Genomic DNA, 19,979 nt, shown 5'->3' on the forward strand with positions numbered 1-19,979 from the left:
GGGGTGTTGTGGCGCGTTGCTGAGAGCACTATGGTGGTGCACTGTATCCAGAGTTGTATTCTGAAGTCGTGAAATCGTATCTGGAGACCCACAGGGCCAACGGCTGATGAGGGAGCCCTGCAGTTGTGCTGGTTGTCGCTGTGTAGAGGTGGCCGTGGGCGGTTGCGACAACGCGCTATTGTCTCGGCCACGGGGCGCGCAAGGGTGTCAATGTTCGCGATTCGTAAGAAAGAGCAGCTCTGGGCGACACGGCGGATCTTCGCAGTCTGTCTGTAACGCGTGTGTGGACGGTGATTCAACTGCCCCAAGTCGTCGCTGCTTGTGGAGGTCGGGGATGCCAAGGCTGGCTGGCCGGGGCGCGCCTTCTCTCAGTTCCGACCTCACCTACGAGCTGTCGCACCGCACGATACCCACCGCCCACCGAACCACAGCGACCGCTGACACTCTCGCAACCATGGGTGTCCCCTTCGAGGCTTTGCTGCCGTACGCTATCATGACCGGCGTATGTTGATCGCCCCAATTGGCCGCGCGAGACCGCTCTAACGAAGGTGCCGCAGTTCTTCGCATTCAGCGCCGTGTCTGTTGGAAAGCTCAAGGAGATGCAGAACGGAGGAAAGAGGACCAGGCGAGGAATCGACGCTTGGGACAGGGTGAGTGGCGGCCGCTGGACGTCTTGAAGAGCTCTTGCTAACAGTCATGCAGCAAAGTACGACACCCACGATGACCTCATGCGCAAGACCAGCCACTAAACACACCGCAGTGATGGAGCGCGACCGTCGCCTGACCGGATTCATGCGAGGACAGACCGACAAGGCCGAGGCGCCCGCCGGCTTTGAGCTCAACAACCCATGGAGGGTGCGTAGCGTATTTCGAGACACGACGGCAATACTGACACTGGACAGTGCGAGCAACGATTCATCTAAGCAGTGCGCGAGATCGAAAGCCAATGGTACATATCCGAATCAAACAATGACAATTCCCTTTGTAAAACCTACGCTATGCCCTACTTGATTTCTGACGGCAGTCCTTGGATGCCTACCCTCTCAACCTCCCCAAAGCGGATGCCAAAATGCTCCTCGAGAGCGCCCAAGCGATCTTGCTCACTCTCGAATTCGATTTGCTTCTCCTTCTTCCCGTGCATCCTCCACTTCAGGTCCTTGTCACTCATGATCAGACTCCCTGCCAGCTCTCCAGCATCGTCCAGAATTTTCTTCTCTACCACGATCGTCCTTGTGAAGAAGGTATGCTTACTCGTGCTGGTAAAGTAGTTCATGACTACGTAATCACTTGGGATGAACTCAAGCTCGGTGAAGCAGTACATCAGGGCAAATTCGCTGTCTTCGTCTGGTCGGTGTTCGTACACCCAGAGACGTTGGTTTGGATCGGTGTTTCCAGGAATATTACGCCACTGCAGACGAGCTGCGGCTGGCTTCATGTGTTCTTTGATGACTTGGGGGCGGTCTAAGGGCATGGGCACGACTGGACCGTTGCCACCAAAACCAACATCGACGTGGTATTTGGTTTCTCCTATGGTTACCATGTTCACCATGTGGGACCAGCCTGTAAATACACCCCCGTTATTGACACGAGCTCCGGCAGAGTAGATGCTGAAGCCAAGCGAGGACAGCAGCGTCCCAAACAAGGCGTTGTTTTCCATGCAGTATCCTCCACGACCGTTGTTGTCACCGATGATCTTGGTAAACAGGGCCTCGGGATGGACATTTATGGAATGATGGGCTGAATAGTGCAGCGTCAAGTTTTCGAAGGGAATCTCGGCAAGATGGTGTTTTTGCAGCAGCGTGAGGTACTTCAGCGCATCCTCGGAGCTCAGTCCCGCCACACCATACTTGTGGTCCTTTTCGGGCAACCTCAGACGCCCAAAATACTTGGAGATCTGCTCCTTGGTGTAGGACGGTCTCGGTTGTCTAGAGACCATTCCGTTACTGCAGGGACGTCAAGGGGGAAAAAATGCGGCGAGTAAGGCGCAATCTCATTTGAGTTGGGAGATCGACGATTCGGTCGTTTTGGTTGGTGGGTTGATGAGTGAGACAAGGAGAACGCTGGGGCTTTGACAGTGCCATTTTGAGCATTCCAGCTGCGAGGTATTGTACAGATTCACTGAGTCAGCAGCGCGACTGATAAAACGCCGACACTTGATGGCGTCACTACCACGACCAACGCAAAGGCAGATCGGCTGATGTTGTGGAGCTCGTGCCTGCCAAGTTGATTGATACCCGCGCGGGCGTTCGGGCCACGCGAACCCCTGGATTCCTGGCTCGACAAGTTGACAGGGGGCGTTGCCGTAGCCGCCCTCGACAAACATTGGGACTACAGCTCGGCCTGCATATGGATATGGAGGGTCTAGCGCGCTTCTCCTGATCTGACCTGATTGAATTGAACGGCTTCTGCCATGCTCTGCCTGCCGTGAGCAGCTACACTCGCTCTGCTGTGCGAGCTCTGCTCTTCTACACGCCCGTCGCGCTCTCGGTACACACCTTCACTGCGCCTCCACGCTCCCGCGCATCGGGCTTCCAGCCGCTGCCACAACCACCGAGGCCGACCATGACCAGCAATGGCCTGCGCACGCAGTACCCCTACGAGGGCGGCATGCTCAGCCCTCGCCCGCTCTACGACTTCCCCTCGCCGAGCTCCAACTACCCGTCTGGACTGGGAGCGTCGTCCCCGAGCTTCTTCCCCATGGCCTACCAGATCTCCCCACGGTTCGGTGCTAGCGCCTTCATACCTCCGCCAGACGTCTTCGGCGACCGCAGGGACACGGTGCGCGAGAATGGCGGCTACACACCGCGCGACCTGAGGAAAAGAAGCTCAGACGTCATGAATACAGACCCCGTTGCAATGCACCTGCTGGTGGAGACAGCCATAGGCGACAGTCAGTACTTCGACATCCTGACCGTGGAGGAGGTGGAAGCCCTGAAGCAGGAGCAGAAGGCGCTCGATGCGCGCTTAGGCACGATCAGGAGGAAGCTGGAGTCCGAGACCAAGATCCGCGACGCAACACGCTCGCTCACTCGACTGGCGTCAAAGAAAGGCAGCGGACATCGCAGGGCACCCAGCAGCAAGGGCAGCAACTCAGTACAGGAGCATGACGAGCAGTCGCAGGAGGTGCTTGAGGCTAGCAACAAGAAGGTCGAGGGATTCATCAGGGACCTGCTGGAGATTGAGTCTCGAATGCGCATGATTGACATGCAGCTGCTCATGCACACAGCTGCTGTGCTCCAACTCACACACCGAGGCTCCAACAAGCGCAATGATTTTGGCCCACTGTCAGACGATGGCATGAAAAGACCGGACAGCCCCGCCAGTCTCGAGACATACGAAGTTGGCAGAGCCAATGGTGTCGACGACGGAGAGGACACATTTGACGACAGGAGCTTCTACAGGACACCAGAGAACCTTGACAGTCTTATGACGGCATTGCAGAACGGCACCCACCACCGTTCGCAGTCTGTGGATCGCCAGGACCAGGCACTGATCGCTATGGGGCGACGTCTGGAGGAACTGAACGACTGTCTGCGGGAGCTCATCGTACAAGCAAACCCAGAACGCAATGAGGACTACGCTCTTCCACCGCAATCACTGGGAGGTTTGCCGGACGCTTCGAGTATCGACCGTCAGCTCGACTTTCTTGACCAAGGTCTTCGTGACACCAACGCTGAGCTTGCAAGTATACGCAGTAAGACTCGGCACTTAATGAGCGAGGTCGAAGGCCGCCTTGAGGGTATCAACAACCAGCTGTATGGCGTACTCAGCAGATCTACGCCTGCTAATGCTGAGCCAATCCAGCCTCCTCCACCGATCACAGGAGGAGGACAGGTCGACCAGTTCAACTACATGGAAGGCTCTCTGTACAATCTTGAACAGATACAAGATTCTTTGAACAGTCGACTAGACGAATTGCGCTCGAAGCCTGCAGACAAAGAGGGCGCCGAAAAGGCTGAAAAATACGAGACAACGCTCATGGGGCTATGGCAGATCATTCAGGCCGGCGAAGAAGAGGCCCGTGAACGCAAACGAGAGCGCCGTCGTGTGCTTGCTGACGACCCTGACGCAAGTGACGAGCTCTCACCTGACGAAGACTACAGCGCCAATGAATCATTCTCGTTGCCAGCGTTTTCGAGTAAAGTGCAATGGCTCTTCAGCCGTGCCATGGGAATGAAAGACAAGCACTCGGTACTTCTTCGACAAATCAAGCAGCAGCGCGAGCTCAACAACAAGTCGGATGCCCAGAAGGAAGAGCAGTTCCAGCGCCTGAACGAGCAAATCTTCAGTGCGAGGTCTGAGAAGAAAACGATGGAAGATGAGCTCGAGCGTGCAATGAGCCAACTCCAGCAGTTTGATGAGCAGAAAATGCAGGCTGAGCTGGAGGCCATGCGGGACACACAAGAGCGCAATGCAGGTCTTGAGGCTCAGCTTATCAACATGCAAGAACGCCTTGCCGCGTTCGACAAGGACCTCAAGGAATCTCGAGATCGCGCCGTTGCCTACGAGAACCAACTCAAGGATGTACAAGTGAGTGCTGTGGCGTACCAGAAGCAATTACAGGATGCCGAGGAACGTAATGCTGCGCTTGAGAAGGAGCGCAAAGAGAACCAGGAGGCAACTTCGTTGTACAACGTGAAGAGTAGGGATGTAGAGGATCGCAGCGCAGGCTGGGAGGCCCAGATTCGGGATGCTCAGGAGCGAGCTGTCACTCTAGAAAGCCAGCTGAGAGAGGCTCAAGAGGCACAGGATGAAACTCGTGTTGAAGCTGCAGCAACCCAAGCGGAGCTGGCGCAAGCTCGTGCTAAGATTGACGATGTAGTCGTTGTTCTGAAGTCTGCCATTATCGAGAAGGAAACTGCTGAAGCTCGCTCTCTCGAAGCCACAAACGCGCTGAACGCTAAAGAGGAAGAGTACCGCAATCTCGAAGGGGATATCGTTCGTCTTACCACTGAGCTCACCTTCGCCAAGGCCGAACTTGATGGCGCTTATGGCAGTCGTTCGCAGCGCGCTGCTGAGTCTGCCGCCAACCCTGCAATCAAGAAAGAGCTTGTCGAGCTCACTGAGAGAAATCAGTCTCTTCTTGCCGAGCTGGAGGCTCTTGGTAGGCTGCAAGACGTAGCATCTCAGTCCGAAGCAGAGGCTCGCCAGTCCGAACGCAACCTCAAGGCCGAGCTTTCCGGTATGGCGTCCGAATATGAAGCGCTCACTCGCGACGCAATTCAGAACGAGAAGGACCGCGAGACCCTCGAATCTCAGGTTGACAAGCTGCGTCGCGAGAAGGAGGCGTTGGAGCGCGATCTGAATGACGAGAAGGTTAGGTGGCTTGGCGTCCGCACACCAGGTACACCGGCTGGTGGCCCCGGTCAGCAGCTAGATATGGGAGCCACTAGCATTCGCATGATGCGAGATGAGTTCAGGAAGATGATGAGGGACCGCACGGCCGAGGGACTCAAGGCCTTGAGGGTAAGCACAACAACAACATCTGCGCTTTGACAGCAGTGCAGGCTAACATCAAAGCAGGTTGAGCAAGAAGAACGCCGCAAGCTCGAAGCTGTGGTTCGCCAGCTACGCAAGGATGCATCACCCGCACTGCGACCGACCTTATCTCGCCAGACAACGCAAACATGACAGCCCTGACTTGCACACGACATCGCTATATCATCGTCTCATTCCACAGCCACTGAGGCAAACAGATTTTTTATTCAGCATATGTATTTCTATATACCCCTTCGTGCTTTGCATCTAGCGTTTAGTCCTGGAGACGGGCGTTCACAGTATTTGAGCATGGGAAACTAAGATGGGCTCGGCACGTGTGGTGCATGAGCATAGATTTAATGTCATATGAAGTCGTAGAGTATTGAGACAGGTGAAGCTACCCAGATTTGAGCTCACAGCATAGAATAGAGAACTAGGACAAGGTTACAAGTCACGATCAGCACCGCACACGTGTGGCGACCTGTGATGTGCGCCAGCATGCGAGGCGAAAGGTCGCGTGAATGCAGACCCCTGTCGAAGCTAAATCTCAGACCCTGCGCTTGCAGCTTGTGACGCAAGTTGCTGCCCCGCCGGTCCCGCAGGCAGCTGGCAGCGGCAGCTTCCAAAGTTTGACTCAACCGCCACAACATCTCTACCAACCCATACCAAGCGGCTTTACTGCATTCCAACCACCACCAACCCTCCCTCTCATCTCACGCCTCCAATACCACAGCAACCATGGCCAAAGGAAAGGGCGGCGCAGGAGGAGGCGAGAACTTGGGCAGCAAGAAGGCACAAGGCCAGGCGCGCAAGGCCGACGCCGCCAACGCGAAGAAGGCCGTAGCAAACGCAAAGGAGCAAGAAGCAGAGGCCGTCAAATGGGACAAGGGCGCAAAGTCCAACGCCAAGGCGTACGTCTCCCATATTCTGTCTCGCAACCGCCCAACTGATGTAACCTCCAGTGATGCTGCCGCCGAAAAGGCCGCCGAAGCCGCGCGCAAGAAGGCCGAGAAAGCCGCCCTCCTCGCTGAGGAAGAGGCATCCCTGCCCTCGAAACCCAAGGGTGCCGGCGCAAAGAAGGCAGAGAAGAAGCCTTCGGGCCGCGGCATCGACTCGGCGCTGGGCTCCTTCGACAGGCCCTCAGCGCTCAACGCAACCGGTATTGACAACGCGCTCGATGCGCTCGACCTCACATCCGACAACAAGGACAAGCTGGACCGCCACCCGGAGCGCCGCTTCAAGGCTGCGTACGCCGCGTTCGAGGAGCGGAGATTGGAAGAGATGAAGGACGAGAAGGGTCTCAGGCGGCAGCAGAAGATTGATCAGATCAGGAAGGAGTTTGAGAAGCACCCGGACAATCCGTTCAACCAGGTCAACGCGACTTACAACGCGAGTCGAGAGGATATGGCGGCTATCCGCGAGGGCGTCAAGGGCGAGAAGGAGAAGAGGTTGGGTGGCAATTAGGTGTTTATTGTGGGTTCAAGACTGAAGTCTATGTTGGATTTAAATTCCTAGACGGATTCTGGGGATGCTTTAGGGAATGCAGAGGCATCCTACATTGACATGAAACGGCTGAAGGTGGGCCAAAGAGCCAATGGGTACTTTGGACTTCAGTCATGGTCTGTCAGCATTAGTATTGAGTTGCATCACAAGCACACATTGACACAGAGGCGACTATACCATCCTGCTCATCTACAATACATAAAACCCCTATCCAGTGCTCAAACAATACCCTCCTCCTTCTCCCTCCTCGCATGCTCCCTCCTGGCCCTTAACGCATACGTCGGCAAGAAGACCTGCTTCAAGCCCAGCCACGGCGTATTAACAGGACTCGGCCCCGTGTAGATGAACAAGTCGTACAAGAACGCACCAAACGCGCAGCCCAGGAACGGCGCAACCATGGGAATCCAGAAGTAGTACCCTCCCGCTGACCACACCTGCGGGCCGTAGCCGATGGCGTAGGACATGAGCCGCGGACCGAAGTCGCGCGCTATGTTGATTGCGTAGCCCGTCTCCCAGCCGAAACAGGAGCCCAGCCCGAAGATGAGGAAGAAGAGGCAGAGTGGGAACCATTTGTCGCTTTTGGGGACGCCGTTGTTGCTGGTGATGGTTAGTGTGAGGGTAGTGGGTTGACTTTGCTCTCATGGGACTGACCTTGGATCTTTGAGTGCGAAGATGACGAACATGAGTAGTGTGCTCGCGATGAACTCGCTGAAGAACTGGCTCGTCTTGGTCACAAAGCTCTGTGGGTACGTGCAGAAGATGGCCGCGGTTGCGTTGGGCGCTGGCGGCACGGTGCGCAGGTTGTGGCCCTCGAAGTAGTCGATCGCAGAGATGTAGTTTGCGTACACGATGCCTGAGCCGACGAAGCCGCCGAGGATTTGCGCAGTCAAGTACACAGGGAATCGCCGCCAGGGGAGCTGCCGGAACAGACAGTTGCAGAACGTAATGGACGGGTTGAGGTAGGCGCCCGAGTCGCCCGCAACGTATATGCCTAGCATGACGCCGAGGCCCCAGCTAAGTGAATGTTGTTAGCATGAAGAGAGTGTGGTGGGCTTGTATCCAGTGCTTACCCCCAGTTGATCGATTGGTACGAACCGAAGCCATTCCCGCCAGGTGCTGTTTCTTGCCCTGTCGAGAGGAGAACTTGGGCTACTGAGCCATCTCCGAACATCACCATGATCACCACTCCCCAGAACTCGGCAAACGGCTCTCGTAGTACGGCGCGGATACGTGACCACAGAAGCTCCGAGGCTGGCCCGTGGTCATGTTCTTCATCGATAGGAGCATCCGGGTGAAGACCAATGATGGAACGTGAGCGGGTGAGGCTGGATGATGTACGATCCGTAGTGTTGTTGGACTGCTCAGTGCGGGCTTGTGTTAGTGGCTGCGTGGAGGAAGTGTAGCTCAGATGGGCACCGTTTTGGTTGTCGGCCCAGTCGTACGAAAGCGATAGCGGCGATGCAGCAGATGTCCGCGATGGGCCTTGAGCCATGGGACCTGCATTTTGGGAGCTCGTCTCCATTGTACTGTTGGTATCGTTGTAACTTTGCTTGATACAGAGTGGTCGTGTCTTTTGATACTGAGCAGCAATGCAAGAATAAAAGTGCAACGGCCACGGCGTGCGTCCGCCTACTTTACCGTAGACAGAGCCTCAAAGTCAATCGAGCTGAGAGGCGCCATCGCAGCTCCTCAACCTTAAAGAGAGGGTGCTGCGCACTCCCGAGGTTCTCAGCATACGTCACTGGCTGACCATTCGGCACGGCATGGACGCCATTGGAGGCCAATCTCAAGATCTTTGTATGGGAAGCTCACGTCTGGGGTAAACAAACGCGGGGTTCGCTTGGACGTTCAGTCACTGGAACTGTCGAGTGCGCAAAATGACGTCTGACCTAACAGATGTGGAACTATTCCCGGCGGACACAAATTCCGAGTCATTGCTTGATTATTTGACGATAAGTGCTCTCGTCATACTGTTCAGGGCTGAGATTCCACATGTTGCTTCATTGACGTCCATTTATCCTCTCAGAAGTGAAGTGAGGTTGTTCAGAAGTCCAACACGATTTCCGGTGTTATTGTGGAGAGACCGTGGAGCTGGCTGTGGGGTGCATGCCTGATCCGCGGCTGGCATGGGGAGGACCGATGCCTGATGGGGGATCGCGTGACGCGTGAGTGGCATCTGGCGAAGCGCGAACTCTGATCCAACTTCAACCTTCAGACCTCACCCTTCCCCTTCTTGTTTTCGGAACACCACTCGTGCGATCTTCTTTTCTATTGCGATGAAACTTGCTAGTTCACTTTTCCTTGAAGATAAGGATGATGAAGCCTCTCGACCTCATTTGAGTGTTGGCACCGGCGACTGCTGCCCGCCAGTAGGCTGATGCAAATTTTTGTCATTCACAGCAGACACGTGCGGAGCTAACAGACAGCTTCTACTCTACAAAGAAAATTGTCTTCTTGAGAGCTTACTAAAATAACAGCAACTCGAGGTTCCAGCATTCCCGTGCTCTAGCCACCGATGCCTGCTCATACCAACTAGAGCTTTGCGCAACCCTACAGCTGCAAATCAGCTCCGCAGCCAACGTATGAATTTACTTGCACAGACTGGGTAAGCAGAGGATACAGTGCCATACCCAAGGAATTCCGGTCATTGCGTATACCACGAGCAATTCGATACTCACATGACGAACTGGCAAAGCAAGGATGATCATCGCTCATGCTCATGAACCTGTCCTGCTGAATTCGTGGGTGTAACGCAAAGAAAAGTTCTGGAACGTTACCAGAAATCGTTTTTGCAAAGTCCACAGCGACTGTTGTGGCAGGAGACGATCTTCGTGTCGCATTCCCGGATTGCGAGGACATATTCTACTCCTACGAAGAGGATCGATGATGTCTAATTCACGTTGGATGATTTGTCATCGCTCTGGAGTTCGCATCTTCGCATGGTGGTTGCAGAGGTTGTGTAGCGCCATTTGGCCATGCTGCCTTCACCTGCGCTCGAGTGGGCCAGAGCAGGCTCTGCGCGCACAGTCTGGCCTTCACTGGATCTCACTTTGCGTCCGAGGATGCACTCGCAACTTCTCTCGCCATATAAAGCACAACATTTGACAGTCCTGTCACCAAATCATCAAGCGCGTTCCTGCCTCTTGGCAGAGTCGGTCTTTGGTTGCTGTGCCTCAGCACACGCCAAATCTATTGGACCTGATCGTGAGGCTGGGGATGATCAGTGTAGTATGGCCCAGCGCTTCTAGCCAGAGCTGCATCTACCGACTGCACATTTTTGTCATTCTGTGTGTGTTGAAGAGAAGGAGCCTAGGTTCGATACGTGGCGTGGAGGGTACTTCTGTCCTCTTTTCGTGCGCCAAAACGCTTTCACCTAAGCTTAGTGCTCGGCTATGATTACCCTACTTCCGCAAGTGCTGGCCTTTTAGCTGTCATCGCATCATTTGTCTTTGTATTCCCACGGCACAAGATCACACAACATAGCGTTGTTCCAGTGCACACTGATTTTGCAGATCTATGGAACGATGCAATCTACACAGCTTGTTTGGCTTTGTGGGCCTGTCAAGCGGCCAAAAGACGAAGGTCTCAGTCTATGGTGTAGAGTGGTACGACAGATTAAGCAGATCTCAGAGCCTGTCAAAGATTGCACTATGAGATAGGTCCAAATGGCAATCAACTCTGTAATTTGCCCTGTGAGCGTACAATATCTAATACACTCCAGCACATATAAGCTGCTTAGCTGTGTCTTTCCGTTACTCCACACAATCACTGCACAATCACATACAAACAACTAAACAACAACTATCCAAACACATCGCTCAGATATGTGCTACTATATACTACTACGGTTGCGGATGCGACCCCGAAGACACCGAACACGGACCCTGCAATGTGTACACCGAATCTGGCCATTGCGACGTTCACACACATGAGATAGTACAGGGAGACAGTTGCAGAAACTGTGACACGAAGTAGTCTGCCAAAATTGGAGAAGAGAGAGGAGAAAATTGCAGAGCTTACGCTAATAAACTTATTGTAGCACTGCGTATAGCGAGATGATTCCTGACACCAGATCTTACATTCATTGTAGCTTAGTCTATCAAGAGCAGTCTATAAGGGTCTGGGATGCAAGTCGTTCAGGAGAAGCCAACAACAACAGAGAGCTTCTCAACAATACTGTATTCTCTTATAATCAACTGCATGATACGTGTTTGATACCAATAAACTGCGCATCGTTCCTCAGCATCATTACTCACGTTACGAGCCTACAGCGCCGAAGCAAAGCCCAGCTCATAAGCCAAACCGACCGTCATCTTTGCATGCTCAAGCATATGGCTGAAGCTGACAGTATTCAACGTGTCCTGGGCTGTGTGGATATACTTGCTTGTGTTCTCCATCGCTGATTCGATGACGAACGCAGACGGGTATCCTGCTTTCGAGGCACTTGCATGGTCTGAACATGCATAGCCGCACTTTGTCTCGACATACGGGATGGTACAGTACTAGACATCGTCAGTGTAAGGTTCAAAGCTGGAGAGGGCGAAAGCAGTCAAGGCACTTACCGCGGTGATGACCTTCTTGATGAACGTGGAAAGTCCAACATCGACGTAATCAGTAATGACACCTACACTCTCAGTGATGCCTGGCTTGACGTAGCCGGTCATGTCTTGCTGCAGCATAGCCTTTACCACACGGCCTTTGTTCTTGTAATCCGTGAAGACTGCTTGGCTCCCGAGCAAACCACCCTCTTCCGCAGCGTACCAGTGGAATTCAATCGTGTTCGGCGCCTGCCCGCTCTTGACTTTTTCGTCTGTCAACATGACTCTCAGCGCCTCCAGGATTGTGAACGTCCCGCTGCCATCGTCGTCGGCGCCTGGTGCACGACCAGTCGAGGGACTGGCGCCGTTAACACTGTCTTGGTGTGCGCCAATTACGATAGTGTTGGTGCTTTTACCGGGAATCGTGGCGATGACAGAGTTTTGTGTCCAGGATGTGTGCGCGAATGCGCGTGCGCTGGCGCCAGTTGCACCGGAAGCACTGATGACAGCTTGCACTTGGGAGAGGAGCCATTCGGAAGATTGCTTGCCGTAATTGCTCTTGTAGTAACGATTCTGGAAGTTAGAGAATGTGGTAAGACCGGTCTTTATGTTGGATGTGCTGAGCTCCGAGAGAAGAGGGCTGACGCTGACTTTCTGAGTTACAGCAGTGGGGAAGGTGATTGCTGCTGCTGCTGCGAAAGAGTGCTTCTGTGCATGATCATGGAGGTCGGAATATTCAGTGATATCCATGAATTTTACACCAGCCTACACAGTGTTAGCATATTGCAGTTGTTGGACTTGGAGGCAGTGCATTGTAAAGATCCCATTTCTCTGCCTCAGTGACTTGTTTGGTCTCTCCAGGCGCAAGTTCGAGTGTGTAGAACGGCTCCGCCGTGAGCGCAGTAGTTTTCTTAGGTATCGTAAGGGCAAGGGTTGTCGAAGCAAATAGCGCAAAAGCGAAGTTAGACGAGAACCTCATCTTGGAATGGATATTCTTTGACTCGATCGAAGGAAAGAACCGGTCTCTCGTTTCCTTCTTATAGCCTCACGATTTCCTGTCGAAGTCTTGTTGGCTGTATCGAGGACCAATTCTCTGGTACGCGTGATAGACCGATCGTCAACCCTGTGTTTGGCGGCGGTCCTATCGTAGCCGAGATAGGCAACAATTCATGTTTTGGGCTATGTCTGCATTCGACAGGTGACAAGAGATCTGCAATAGAGCTAGGCTTGGTATTGCTTGGCTCTTGCCAGTAAGAGCTTGTCTTGATTAAGCAGGCGGTCATTGTGAAACCAAATGCTGCAGGTGCCAACCAAAACCGATAGGAGCACCCGGAGCTGCCTGTTTGGGCCGGACGGTCAAGCAATAATGCTTGCTTATCCTGTCAACGTGCAGATAGAAAAAGACTACGCAAATGCACGGTAAAGGTTCATCGTTCTAGGGAAATCAAACTGGTATTGGCACCTGAGCGCAGAATAGGAGATCAGTGTCCCGGTCGTCTTATGTCACTAAAGAGTTGAAAAGCTCAGGTGTCTGTCTGTATTTCTTGGTTCTAAAATTGTGGTCATGCATACAGTTCTCTTCTTCCTCTTCTTTGGGTTCTCGTATATTCGTGAAATGGTAGGCTCAGGACCAGCGTTGAGCCAGCCTCACGGCAAAATGACGGCGAAAGACCAAAAGCGGGGATGCAAACTCGTGGAAGTAAATGAGAGACGTCGAGAGTGTACCAGGTATGTGCATGAAACGAATGTGGTGCGCTAAGCAAATTGAGATCGGAATGCCGCTCGTTCGTGACAAATCAAGACCGATCATTGACCAGGCATGAAAGTTGCGTACTCAATGATGACCGAAGTCATGAATTTGGTTCGAGTGCCAACTTTCACTGTAGAGAAAGAGGATTGCTCTACAGTTGCAGGTGCGGCCGTAATCGAAGGCTCAGCATCTGCTACTGACGTGGGAACTGCGCCGACAGTGATATACTGCGTGACTGTCTCTTGCACAATCCTGGTTCCGCCTCCACCATCGACTTGCCCAGCAGCAGACTCTGTTGCGTTGTTCCACACCCATTCGCCAGATGACGCGTCAAAATGTCCGGCGGCATCGGCAGTAGGAGTAGTTGAGTTGGTACCACCGGGACCAGAGCCGTTGTAGACAGGCGGGTTGCCCTCGATATCGCGATTGTACTCGACGTCGCCATCCCAGGCGGGAACTTCGTCGTCCGATTCTGGGATTGAGACTGGAACACTGAAGACGGTGACGTTGAGGCCGGCAGGTGGGTTATTGCGGGGAATTTCACTGTAGTCCAAGGCTTGAATGCGCCAGCTAAAGTTCGCTTTCAAGTAGGCTGCAACGGCATCCTTTTCCAAGCTCTTCAGTTCTCCTGATTGGTGCTTTTGTGCCAACCTCTCGGTCAGCACGATGTTACCCGTAACAATTACGTCCGAATTCATGCGAGGAGAAGACATCGAGGCGAGTTGACCGATGTAGTTCGGGTCTGTGGGCCAATTTTTGGGATCCGCGTCTGGTTCGCCAAGGAATGCGCGAACAGAGTACGAGATCTGAATGTCCGTGGGCATATTGACCTCGCACAGCCAATCTGTCGCCTTCTTGGTGCTGTTCATTGTGCTGTTGTTACCAACACTGCTGCCAGGCGCCGGAGGTGTCGTATTGGCACTACCTAAACCTTGAGTCGTCGGCTTGTAGAGCTTGTTGAGGGTCGAAGTGAGGGTCTGGTTGGTAGGATTGGTCATCAACTCGGGGTAGGTGTAACCGAAAGACGTCCAGTTACGAGAGGTCGTTGATGTCCACATATCACCAAGAGCGTTCATGTGGAACGGGGCGAGTGGCGACGCAGGACCCTCGACGGCACCTTTAGCAACCGTAAAAGTACCCTTAGCCTGTGCTGCATCCTCAACCCAGGTGTCTGGATATCTATGTCTGGTAGGTGTCAGTCGCGTCCCAAGTATTCTGCGATGTGGAAAACTCACTGGTACAAAGCAAAAATTCGATCCATGTTTGCATGGTGAAACCAGAAGACAGGATCGAAGGCAGATACCTCAACAATGCCCATGTGGCCAAGTCCAAAACTATTGTGGAGGCCGTCGTGGAGAGTTTCAAAGTTGCCAATTGTGCCACCATTAGCCTTGTTGCTGACTTGATTGAAAGGCTGGTACATCGTGAGCAGTTTGTAAAGCATGTCACGGTTGTTCGGTTGCTGTTTACTGATGCGTTCATTTGCCGCATCGTTACGGCTGGTAGCATTGAGAGCGAACCCATCGACTGGGAAGCGAATCGTGTGATTCCAGTTTTTGAATTGAAATTCGCTCTGTAACGACGTTAGTGTACAGTCTCCTCCAAGTCAGCGAGATAATACACGTACCAATGGTGTAAAATCGTCATACTTCAGAGGGTGAAAATCGTAACGGTACAATGGATTGGCAATATTACCTGTCGTACCGTTGGGATATGTTACCGTAGCTGTCGGACGACGGAGACTGGCCGGCATGCATCCTTCATCACTATTCGGTGGGTCCATTGCCCAGTCCCAGTATGGCAGACGCACTTTATCAGCTATCGCCATAGCCTTGGCTCGAGGCTCACCTGCTGGGTACTCCTTTGCAATTTCCACAGCGCGATCATGGAGCACTTGCTCAAAGAGGGCAAGGTAAGGTCTATGCCATGGACCGAACATGTTGCTCACGTGAGGGCAGTAGCCCATCATCTCCTGGCCTTCCTGGCCCGTCACACCGTCCCACTGCCCGAATGGAACTCCGTGTATCCCTGGTTATGTCAGTCTTGATAGGTAACGAAGGGATCTAATCATACCTGCGACCTTGTAGTAAGACACCTTCTCACCCTGGTCCATAGCTTGAAATCGAGCGAAAGCTTGCAAAAAGAGGTTCCACATATCAGTGTCTTTTTCGAGCTCGCGCAACTCTTGTCTCGGGTGCACTCCAGTTCCTTGTACTCCAACAACACTGAAGTAGCTGTCATCTGCCTTAGCAACTCTGCAAGACGGGCCATCGGTGGAGTTGGCCGCAGCTTGCGTGCTCGCCAGTAAAGAGAGAAAAACTGTGAAGATTGAAACAGAAGAAACGAAGGACTTCATCGCGGTCAGTCGGTAAAGAATGAAAATGATCGATCGAGATCAAAAAGAAGCAAATGTGCGACAAAGGCGCAGAGAAAGAATGTGTGTCACCTGGACTGAATGAAAGACTGGGTAAACCGGGACTGCGATGCAGCTGATGAGAGCGCAGAGCAAAAGGGCATATAAACAACCAACGAGATGAAGAGGATCCGCTGTCATACACTGCCCCGCTACCTACGTCTGACGTATCGGGCTGTGCCGTTGACACTTCATGCAGAGACAATCTAGAGGGCTAGTACAGTAGGCTGCCAAAACTATCACCGGGGTCTTTGCAAATGTGTTGGTACTCGAAACATGTTTAGTTTCCTTCGCATAAACCTCCTCCAGGTGGAGCAGGCGTGAGGACCAATGAGGAATCGCGTTTCAAGGTCTATATCGTTGGTCCCCCGTCTGGTCTCTTCAGGCAAGCTTCGATACGCGTGATCAAGAGACAAGAGCTGATGTGGAAATACCGCTCATCGTTGTGGAAATAAGAACGTTGGTTTGTCCCGGTGGTCTTCAAGAGCCTCTTGTTGACGGCTCAGTTGTCTCCAAGGCATACTGACGACTTTCTCGCTCTTCAGCACTCATCAGCTATCATCATCAAGACAACCCTTACAAGATTGTTCACAGCCACAGTCGTGACACTTAATAGAGCGTGGCCACCTGGGTAGACGTGTGCATGAAATGAAATATAAGGAGTGTAGCACGTGCCACTTCCTGTTGGTGCGACGACACCAAGCGACTGCAGTCGTCCCAAACAGATTGACGAGCCACTGCCATTTCCGACAAATTCGAAATCGGATCAATCGGATCCTACAAGAAAGGTCCACAGCTCTCTGTTGATGAGCTGTGATGCGTGGCATCCGATGCGCATTTGCTAATGCCGTTGTTGAAGTCGTTGCAGGTCTGAGCAGGGTTCAGGGATAAAACACCTCACCGCTGATGATGCAGTGTTCTGCAAAACGTCATACTAATTATGGGTCGACCGGAAACAAATCAGTAATTTTACACGTGATTCTTCGAGTTGGAAGCGACTATGAACTTGCTTCCATCGTATCGGGTGGTAAAGCTTCATCTTGTGCAGAACCTGTGAACGATCGCTTTGTCGCATTGCCAGCGGTCGAAAGAACGCCTTTTCGCTTTCTGTTCTTGTCTGTATCTCCAGCAATGTGTGATCTGGCCCATCTCTTGACTCTCATGAATGTCTCAACCACTGATGGGGGCAGCCCACTAACTTGCGCAACGGACAATCCGCTGCTCTTCATCAGGACGTCTACTGACGTTCTGGCTCTGGCAATTGCGGTATTCAATGATTGGCCATATACGATATCGCGAAAAGAGGTCAACGCTATGTTGCGTAGAAGGATGATGTTGCCGACTTGGAGACGCTCCAAGGTGTGTAAAAGCTGAACTTGCGCATGGTTCTGTTCGTTGTTCGACTCTCGAGGCGGACGTAGCCAGAATGTCACCTTGAAGTTTGGGTATGTGTCGTCTCCGACAGTGACCTCCCATAGGTCCATCTTGTATCCTCCTTTGCGTACGAACACTTCTCGTCGCTCAGGTGTAGTCGTGAGAGCACAGAGAAGGTTTGGCGTTGGAGTCTGAGGGTAGATGGAGCGCAGATGTTGCGCACTAGGTAACGAGCCAAGGGCAGTCACAGCCATTGCAGACGGTACTTGCAATATGAGTACATGGCTATCGACTGGTGAGGGACTGCTAAGCCCTGACGAGGTGGTGCCAAACGAAGTCGTTAAGAACGATGAAGAGGTTACAGTGGTATCTGCAGCCACGTCTTGTACGACCTGTGAAGATAATAACGTATCGTGAAAGATTAGGGAGTGCTCAAGGTATTCATCAGCTGCAGAGGCTTGCTCATCGAGGGTAAGAGTAGTGTCGAGGTTAGTCGTACCATGCTCGGACAGTCCCGACGAGCCCTCCAAGGTTGCTATTGCAAAGGAGTGGTTAGTGTCGATACCCTGCAGTCCTGTTCCTGGAAGATGTGGTTGCGACCATCCGGTACGAAGGCGAGCGCTCTTGGGGCCGACTTCTCGCCACTTCAGAGCAGCTTGGTCCTCGGTCGATTGACAATGCCATGCTTTCACATCGAAGCCGCTGCATTCGACAACTGCGATGAGGCTGCTGTCACTAAAGTCAAGACGCTCGCGAAGAGGTGCGCCAGTCAACAGCTTGAGTCTCATTGGCTAAGCGTCAAACGTCGACAGGCTGCTAATTGACGTATTTCTTCGCGAGAGAGTCGTATGGTATGTCTGCTTGTGAAGCAAGATATGATTCAGGGGCGACAAGGTGCCGCTGCTGCGCATAAGCCAACCAGCCGTGTCAAAAGGAGAGATAAAGTAAAGTGAAGCAACTCGGCGATGAGGTCGGAGAAGACACAAGGTCCGAACACCGCCGCGATTTCCCTCTGCACGAGCCTCCTGCCATTCAGGAAGGAAAGCAGCATGCGAATATGTAAGAGCGGGAATGCTGACGGTCGTGACTTGATCTGCTCTGCAGAGCGATCTCTGGAAAAGTTACTCGCTTTGTCACTTTGAGTTGACGGAACGAAAAAAGCTTATTCGTTATCGCGCCTGCATTCCGCGGTAACTCTTGGCGCGATCTAATCTGATTTATAAAGTCTACAGCCTAAACGTAAACGATGGCGTCGCTGAAGCCGATCCACAAGCCTCTGAACGCATACAGGATGACTGCGACACTCAAGAACTTCGCCTACAAGCTATCCTCGACGTTGTCGTCTTCTCAGGTGCCGACATTGAAGAAAGATGGCGAGTTCTCAAAAGCTCGAAAGACGGAGGATCTATTCCCCACCACCGACCCCGCGATAGACGGCGACGACTGTCTGCAGGACTGCGCAACTTGCACGATCAAGTACCCGCGCAAATTCGACATCGATGAGACAGAAGAGCTGTACGGGCATGTGAAAGGATGGCAGACGCATTTGATCGTTGCGACCGGGAAGACGGATTGGGTGCGAGATGTTGCGGATGAGAAGGGAAGCATCATGGAGGCGGTCGACAGAGGGGATGTGAAGCCTAGCAACGGGGTGCGTAACGAATCGCAGATGCGGCGTACCCAATATCTCACAGGGCTAATAACCAATAGAAACTCATGCTGTCCGCATCTGACATGCCTATTCCTGATCACTCAGACACCAGCTCGATGGTTTTGCTGCTGCCATCATGGCAGTTTATCGAGAACGTCACACCCGCGAATGTCCCCGACCTTATCACTGGCTACGTAAATCGAAGTTCAACGAATGACTCGCCTCTACACCACAAACCTATTACATCGTCACAGTCATCGTCGGCGCCGCCAGCGGGGTCGTCAACAGATTCGGCTTCAATAGCTGCAGGCGACGCAATACCACCTGCGATATCGACGAATTTGAATCTGAAAGCGCGGCCGTGTCCACACAAATACCTCATCCTTCTGTGTAGTCAAAAAACTCGTGATGCACGCTGCGGTCAGTCGGCACCGCTTCTGCGTCGCGAATTCGAGCGACATCTACGGCCGTTGGGGCTCTACCGCGATCTGCACGATGAGCGACCTGGTGGGGTAGGGATATACTTCATCAGCCATGTTGGTGGCCACAAATTCTCAGCGAACGTCATGGTGTACCGACACTCATCGACTGTAGAGCACCCGAACGAGGCCAACGGCCACGCCAATGGGGTTCAGGAGGCGCTGGAAGAGCTGAAGATCGAGTCAGACAAGGACCACGAAGTTGTTCTAGATGCGGACAAAGAGCAACAGGCCGAGAGCGATGGCGAGGCTGCTCAATGTATATGGCTAGCACGCGTTCGACCGGAGGACTGTGAGAACATTATCAGATATACCTTACTTCAAGGTAAGGTTGTCAAGCCTGAACGGCAGTTGAGAGGAGGGTTCGATCGATCCAAACAGCTAGCGAGTTGGTGATCTTCACCTGCATTTGTACGGTCACCGCATCTGCCGAAACAGGCCCAGGCATCAAACCCCGATTTTTCGGTTCACTCTGCATATGTGAGCTTCCACCCAGCTTGAACTTGCAAATATAAAATCTGTGATACGGTGCTGAACGTCCTTGTTAGGTCTAAGCCTCGACTGTATAGCCATCGGATTCGGAGATGATCAGTGACTTACAGAACATATATATCTGTTGTTGTATTCGCCGCATGAACCCTTGTGTGCCTTGTGTCGCTGATACAGCGCAATCCTTTTGTTACAACATTTCGACGATTCTACCATTGACCAGATACCTGTGGTTCTCGCCGTCTCGTAACTCAGAACGGAATCGGCTGCCAAATTTGATCAATGTAGATCTTTCTCCAAGGTA

The 19,979-nt window shown here is 52.8% G+C and overlaps 9 protein-coding genes across 11 annotated transcripts, besides 1 other annotated feature; 4 read left to right on the plus strand and 5 right to left on the minus strand.

Annotated features, from left to right (window-relative positions):
• Positions 1-454: 454 nt before the first annotated feature.
• On the plus strand, positions 455-923 carry EKO05_0005749 (uncharacterized protein; the record flags this gene model as incomplete). Of its 3 annotated transcripts, XM_059636663.1 has the most annotated exons (5): positions 455-502; positions 558-650; positions 703-706; positions 761-855; positions 903-923. In XM_059636663.1, 5 exons carry the CDS (start codon positions 455-457, stop codon positions 921-923), a joined length of 261 nt encoding a protein of 86 aa, XP_059492646.1. The 3 variants fall into 3 exon arrangements, with proteins under 3 accessions (XP_059492646.1, XP_059492645.1, XP_038798767.1); XM_059636662.1 differs by lacking the exon at positions 703-706 and having other exon boundaries at positions 558-654; XM_038939640.1 differs by having other exon boundaries at positions 703-855.
• An 80-nt stretch (positions 924-1,003) lies between these two features.
• EKO05_0005750 (uncharacterized protein) lies at positions 1,004-1,936 on the minus strand (the record flags this gene model as incomplete). Its single annotated transcript, XM_038945825.1, has 1 exon — positions 1,004-1,936. One exon carries the CDS (start codon positions 1,934-1,936, stop codon positions 1,004-1,006), a length of 933 nt encoding a protein of 310 aa, XP_038798768.1.
• Positions 1,937-2,404: 468 nt separating this feature from the next.
• Positions 2,405-2,467: a tandem repeat.
• Positions 2,468-2,562: 95 nt separating this feature from the next.
• EKO05_0005751 (uncharacterized protein) lies at positions 2,563-5,631 on the plus strand (the record flags this gene model as incomplete). Its single annotated transcript, XM_038939814.2, has 2 exons — positions 2,563-5,466; positions 5,524-5,631. The coding sequence occupies 2 exons, from the start codon at positions 2,563-2,565 to the stop codon at positions 5,629-5,631; spliced, it is 3,012 nt and encodes a 1,003-aa protein (XP_038798769.2).
• Positions 5,632-6,216: 585 nt separating this feature from the next.
• EKO05_0005752 (uncharacterized protein) lies at positions 6,217-6,942 on the plus strand (the record flags this gene model as incomplete). Its single annotated transcript, XM_038939730.1, has 2 exons — positions 6,217-6,389; positions 6,441-6,942. 2 exons carry the CDS (start codon positions 6,217-6,219, stop codon positions 6,940-6,942), a joined length of 675 nt encoding a protein of 224 aa, XP_038798770.1.
• Positions 6,943-7,199: 257 nt separating this feature from the next.
• On the minus strand, positions 7,200-8,503 carry EKO05_0005753 (glycerol channel; the record flags this gene model as incomplete). Its single annotated transcript, XM_038939877.1, has 3 exons — positions 7,200-7,578; positions 7,633-7,995; positions 8,052-8,503. 3 exons carry the CDS (start codon positions 8,501-8,503, stop codon positions 7,200-7,202), a joined length of 1,194 nt encoding a protein of 397 aa, XP_038798771.1.
• Positions 8,504-11,246: 2,743 nt separating this feature from the next.
• EKO05_0005754 (Bacterial leucyl aminopeptidase) lies at positions 11,247-12,498 on the minus strand (the record flags this gene model as incomplete). The annotated part of the gene is made up of 3 exons (XM_038939845.1): positions 11,247-11,483; positions 11,544-12,284; positions 12,364-12,498. 3 exons carry the CDS (start codon positions 12,496-12,498, stop codon positions 11,247-11,249), a joined length of 1,113 nt encoding a protein of 370 aa, XP_038798772.1.
• Positions 12,499-13,325: 827 nt separating this feature from the next.
• On the minus strand, positions 13,326-15,382 carry EKO05_0005755 (Tyrosinase; the record flags this gene model as incomplete). The annotated part of the gene is made up of 4 exons (XM_059636664.1): positions 13,326-14,448; positions 14,505-14,842; positions 14,897-15,297; positions 15,343-15,382. 4 exons carry the CDS (start codon positions 15,380-15,382, stop codon positions 13,326-13,328), a joined length of 1,902 nt encoding a protein of 633 aa, XP_059492647.1.
• Positions 15,383-16,680: 1,298 nt separating this feature from the next.
• Positions 16,681-17,844, minus strand: EKO05_0005756 (uncharacterized protein; the record flags this gene model as incomplete). Its single annotated transcript, XM_038945826.1, has 1 exon — positions 16,681-17,844. The coding sequence occupies one exon, from the start codon at positions 17,842-17,844 to the stop codon at positions 16,681-16,683; it is 1,164 nt and encodes a 387-aa protein (XP_038798774.1).
• A 458-nt stretch (positions 17,845-18,302) lies between these two features.
• Positions 18,303-19,582, plus strand: EKO05_0005757 (uncharacterized protein; the record flags this gene model as incomplete). The annotated part of the gene is made up of 2 exons (XM_038939927.1): positions 18,303-18,707; positions 18,767-19,582. 2 exons carry the CDS (start codon positions 18,303-18,305, stop codon positions 19,580-19,582), a joined length of 1,221 nt encoding a protein of 406 aa, XP_038798775.1.
• Between the last annotated feature and the right edge of the window lie 397 nt (positions 19,583-19,979).

This window comes from Ascochyta rabiei, chromosome 9 (assembly GCF_004011695.2).
Source record: "Ascochyta rabiei chromosome 9, complete sequence".
In the NCBI taxonomy this organism is placed as follows: domain Eukaryota; kingdom Fungi; phylum Ascomycota; class Dothideomycetes; order Pleosporales; family Didymellaceae; genus Ascochyta; species Ascochyta rabiei.